The following is a 5,578-nucleotide window of genomic DNA, read 5'->3' on the forward strand; positions in this document are numbered from 1 at the left end:
AACCACGTTAATAATTTGATGATTTATTTATCATGTTATCAAGAGTCCAAATAGATTTTTTTTAGTAAATTGTATTTTTAGATTTTTATTTGTTCAAAAACAATTAATTATATCATGTTAGTTTATGAGAATTTAAAAATATAATTTATCAAAAAAAATTACACGTCACCTGAAATATACAAGACAATTTAGGAAGATTGAGAGATCCCTTCTTTGGGTGAGCTTGATGGGAGGAGGAAAGATTCACGAGTCAAGTGGGAATCGAGGAGTTAGGGGGATTGGGTGTTAAGGATATCTCAACTTTCACGTGGAGGTGGGGAATGATGATTGGTGAACCATGTAGCAGTTAAGGATATAAGATAATGTTCATTTTTAGTTTGGAAAAAATTGATAATTTTTTTAATCTCTCGTTCATAGAATTGGGCTAGACGTGGTCTTTGTATTTCAAAAGAAATTGTCTCTTTTTTATATAGGTCATTTGTGAAAATAAGAACTACATATAAATAAAGAATCAAAAGGAAGAAAACTTTTTTTAGAAATATCTTTATCATCCTATGTATTTAAGCAACTTGCCATGTACAAATCCATGTTCCAACTTCCATGGTTTGTTGTAGTAAACCCAAATAAGAAAAAGACAAGATGGACTGGATTGATGGATATATTTATAGAAAAGTTATCAGGTGACCACGGAATTAAATTTATCTATTAATGGTGTGAACTACGTATTATAAATATCTCTTAAAAATATGAGCCATTAAATATTGATTATCTCATCGTCACTATTAGAAATGTACTACTGCTTGTAGTAACTAAAAATGAGAGACGCCTATTATACGAAAACAACTTATGATTTGAAGTAATACACACCCAATAATGGTACATAATTAGGAATTTATTTTGCTTTGCTTTTAAAGATTTATTTCTTCTAGATTTCACCCCATTAAATGTAAATTTATTAGCTACGTGTATTAATAGTATATCTCATTTTCCTCAAAAAATAGTATATCTCATTTTAATTATTTAATACAAGTGAAATGCAACTATTTCAATAAAAATTACCATGATTATTTTAGATTAATTAGTAGTATTAAGTTTGAATGCTGTGATTACGAAAAATACTTGGTGAAAAATTTTACGGTAAATAATAATTTTATTCAATTCAATCGTGATTGCTTTATGATCTCTTAAAAAAATGTGTTTATTACAAGAACGAATCATGTACTAATATCTTGTCCCGAAGGATTGGGTGAACTGTGAAATTAGGTAAATTTGATGCGCTGGGAGAAAGCTTCACGTTAGAAGCTAGATTGCAAAACTGGTAAATGGTATTGTATTAACTTAAAGTAGGTTTAAACTTAGCACCACGCAAATGAAAAATGGAAATTAACCCGTGGCTTTACCATAAACCGAAGACCATAAAAATCATAGAATTTCACGTAACTGGATAGTATAGTTGCCAACGTTATCTCCACATGGCAGGTGGTGAGTGGTTGTTGGGATATTCTCATCAATATGTCTTAGTTGACTACTCCTCTCTCTCTTCCTCACCACACCCAGAGACACAGACACAAATAATAAGAGATTATGATTATGTTGTCATATGTTTCATATTCCAATTGCCTCGGTGGCAATCAATGAACAACGCCAATTCTGAAACTTCTTCTCCTTCTTCTTCTTCTTTTGTTTCTCTTGTGTACTTCTACTTCTTCTGAACATGGAACTGTTGTCTCTGAGACTCACCCCTTCACCTTCGAGTTCGACTTCATCGCTTCCTGCAGCACTTGCTCACTGCTCCAAGCTATGTGAATTTCAGCCGAGGAAGAAGAAGAAGGCGTGCTTCGACGCGCCTAGGCTTGCGGTGCGGTGTGTGAAGGCCTCGGCGGAGCGAACCGGTGATACGATCGATGATGGGGAGGCTCGTAGCGGGTTCACCACACCTGCCATGGAAGTCACCACATTCAATCGAAGCACTTTCAGCGATGCTGCTGACTTTCCCGTTTGGGAAAAGATTGGTGCTGTCGTCAGACTCAGTTATGGTATCGGTGAGTGAGTTTTACTTTTATCTGATTTATGTTATTATCATTACATCACACTAACTTTTCGAATCTAAAATTTCAAACTTTTCTGCTTCCCTTTTTTGTTTCTTTAGCTGAATAGAGAATTGCTTTGTTGTGTAGCACAAGAAGTAAAAGTGTCTGAAAAAAAACTACTCTCTTCAATCAAATCAATGAATTTTCCACTTGGGAAAATGGGAATCTTGATTTTGTTTACTGTGAGTTGAACTTTGCGATGGAATTGCTTTGTTTCAGGGATTTATGGTGCCATGGCTGTTGCGGGGAGTTTTATATGTTCAATCACGGGAATTGACTCTCTGGGTGGTTTCCATCTATCGTTAGATGCCATTTTGGAAGGGCTTGGATATGCAGCTCCTCCAATTATGGCACTTTTGTTTATACTCGATGTAAGTTCATTTATTCATTTTATTTGTGCTTCAACTTTTTTGAAACCCCATGATTGTTGGGGAAAAAATGTATAAAGGGGGAAAATTTGTGATTTTTCTTTGTTCAATTGAGTTGAGCCTTAGTCAAAATAAACTCTCCTCTTTTGTAAAGCTTCTAATTAATGAGCCGGCATGGTAATTAATAGGATGAAGTTGTGAAGCTATCACCCCATGCCCGTGCCATCAGAGATGTAGAGGATGAAGAACTGTGGAGCTTTTTCTATGGGATGTCCCCTTGGCAGGTAATTTGATAAAACTTGCTTTATTTGACATACTGAGTATGTTGTTTGGAATCTAGTGCAATGATGAAGAAGGATATCTAATTGATTTTACTTTATAGTTTATACTGATGGTTGCAGCAAGTTCAGTTGGAGAGGAGCTCTTCTACAGGGCTGCTGTTCAGGTTTGTTTAGGAGCTTCTGCCTCTGGTTTTTGATTGTATATGCCAAGAGATGTCTGAAAAATGATATTTGGATAAGCTTAAAATTGGGAATAATGAAATATGTATTTTGGGTTTGACCCATCTATAATAGTACTATATAGTACAATAATACCCTGTAAATAGTTTTGACTTCTATAAAATCTTCTATTATTAGATTCATTCCATAGTTCACTGGGTTTTCAGAATTTTTTATTTGAAAAGTTAGATGTATTGATTGACTGACCAAATTTTACACCACATGACTTCCCTAATTCTTTGAAGAACCCAGTATCGCAATTCTTTGCTTGTATTGTTTTGTTTTTCTTCTTAATGATTATTCAGAATGGAGAAAAACCTTGCTTTTCCCCTTCTGGTATCTGTATCTTGAGATTGATGAAAGAATCACACTTAAGCTATATTTACTTCTGTTCAAACTTATTCAGTGGGTGAATAACTAGAGTTTTATAATGAGAACATCTTCATTGTGAAAATAAAAGAAAAACAATTGTTGGCTTTATAATATTGTTTTCTGCATGGAACACTATATCTGAGTGTAGTAATTTATTGTTGCAATTCTCCAGGGGGCATTGGCTGATATATTTTTACGAGGCAGTAATCTTATAACAGATGTTCAAGGAATGGCATCATTGGTATGTATGTGTACCATCATTGTAGTTTTCCTTTCTTATGTTATAAGGGCGAGTCTTGGTGCAATGATAAGTTTGCTGCCTTATAACATGGTCTTAATGAGTTCTAGTTGCGGAAACAAGAAGCCCCACAATGGTGGGAGCCTCATGCAATTGACAACCCATTATTCCTTTTCCTTTTATGCTACAAGTATTCAAAGCTAGAAGTTTCATTCTGGTGACTAACTTGTGATTTGTATGGTAAAATGTAGACCGGTGTGCTGCCTCCATTTGTTCCATTTGCTCAAGCATTTGCGGCTGTTCTTACAGCTGTCCTTACTGGTTCTCTCTATTACATGGCTGCCTCTCCTAAAGGTGACTTTGTTAATTTCCCCTTTTATATTTTCCCTACTTTGTTCTCAGTCTGATTAACGATGGCCTCTCCTAATGGTTCTGTCTTTTTCTCTCTCTTTCAGATCCTACTTATGTTGTTGCACCTGTTTTACAATCTCGCTCTGGTCGCCAAGATTTGAAAAAGCTATTTGAAGGTTCGATTCTTTTCTCCTCCCATACTTGGATATTAGAATCAATTCACATCTTTCTTATTTTCAAGCATTCTAGACGAGTTATAATTCTTCATCTATAGATTTATATTATTCTTACAATAAAGTTGCAAGTGCTTACATTTGTGGTGTTTACTGTTGTTTTCATCTTTCTCTAAACAGAAGATTTGGGACAAATTTTGACTTGTTAATTTACTAACGAGTGAGTAATGATGGTATATTTGATCAAGAAAATGTCTTTCAACAACATAAATTACCATTTGATTAAGAAAATATGGAAAAACCATTAAAATTTCATTTCAATATCTATTTGTCATTAATTAGTTGGTTGTGTTGGTGTTTAGGAAAAATGATTCAGAAAAGAGAAGCCTAACTTTGTGCATTTTCTACATATGATGTCTTAATCTCAACCATTCTATTTTTGGTTTGCAGCCTGGTATGAAAAACGGCAAATGAAAAAAATCTATTCCCCACTTCTGGAAGGACTGCTGGCACTATACCTAGGTTTCGAGTGGATCCAAGTAATCCTCAACTTCACATGTTATGTATTTCAAAGCTATTTGGTTGTTTGTCTTGGGTTTGAACTAATTTGTCTTTTTGTTTAGAATGGTTACGTGACAGACTGATAATATTCTTGCTCCCATTATCACACATGGCATATATTCCACTGTGATATTGGGACATGGCCTTTGGAAGATAAATGACCACCGGCGTAGACTACGTCAAAGAATCCAACAGCTCAAGTCAGAAGAAAAAAACTCCAACTAGATTTTGAAATATCCTCCATGTCCATGACTGATTTTGGTTTTAAAAAAAGTGTATATTAGAGTTGTTGTATAAAAAAAAGATATGTATACTCATGTTAGTTTTGGTCTCGTACATACAGAATATGCAGCTTTTGATTACAGAAATTTCGAAATAAGAGTTGTAACTCTTTTTTCCCTTAATAAAATGGAATAATCCAAAAGTGGGTTTTTTTGTGCAATAATAAGGTTGCTAGCATATAATCTGCTGTTCCAACTACGTTCTCGACCCTATTTTAGGATTTGTTTATATACTTATCTCTGGACTACATTAAGTACCAATTATAGGATTTGTTTATATATTTAACTCTGGACCATACTACGTCAAGTACCAATGTTTTCAAAATTGGACCAGTTATTAAACAAAGTGCTAACTCAAAATTTAATGATTCAGACATGATCATATTATGGTTAAATAAGTACTCATATAATAATAATTAAATAGTACAAAATTATATTAAAAAAATACCATATCATAATTTTATAATACTAAAAAATTTAAAATAAAATATAATTTTAGGCATTCAAAATATAAACAAAAGTTCAAATAAAATATATCATAATATTTGAGTCCAAATTTCAATAATACACATCAATATTTATTAATAATAAGTTTACATGTAGAATAAAAAATAAAATGACAAATACTTGAGTTATTTTTTCAT

General features: G+C 33.4%; 1 protein-coding gene across 1 annotated transcript; it reads left to right on the forward strand.

Annotated features, from left to right (window-relative positions):
* The first annotated feature begins 1,541 nt into the window (after positions 1-1,541).
* On the forward strand, positions 1,542-5,098 carry G (protein STAY-GREEN). Its single transcript, NM_001371405.1, has 9 exons — positions 1,542-2,042; positions 2,310-2,461; positions 2,647-2,742; positions 2,841-2,903; positions 3,503-3,571; positions 3,820-3,922; positions 4,024-4,095; positions 4,543-4,631; positions 4,716-5,098. Exons 1-9 carry the CDS (start codon positions 1,715-1,717, stop codon positions 4,734-4,736), a joined length of 993 nt encoding a protein of 330 aa, NP_001358334.1. The 5' UTR covers positions 1,542-1,714; the 3' UTR covers positions 4,737-5,098.
* The last annotated feature ends 480 nt before the right edge of the window (positions 5,099-5,578 follow it).

Source organism: Glycine max, chromosome 1 (genome assembly GCF_000004515.6).
Source record: "Glycine max cultivar Williams 82 chromosome 1, Glycine_max_v4.0, whole genome shotgun sequence".
Lineage (NCBI taxonomy): Eukaryota > Viridiplantae > Streptophyta > Magnoliopsida > Fabales > Fabaceae > Glycine > Glycine max.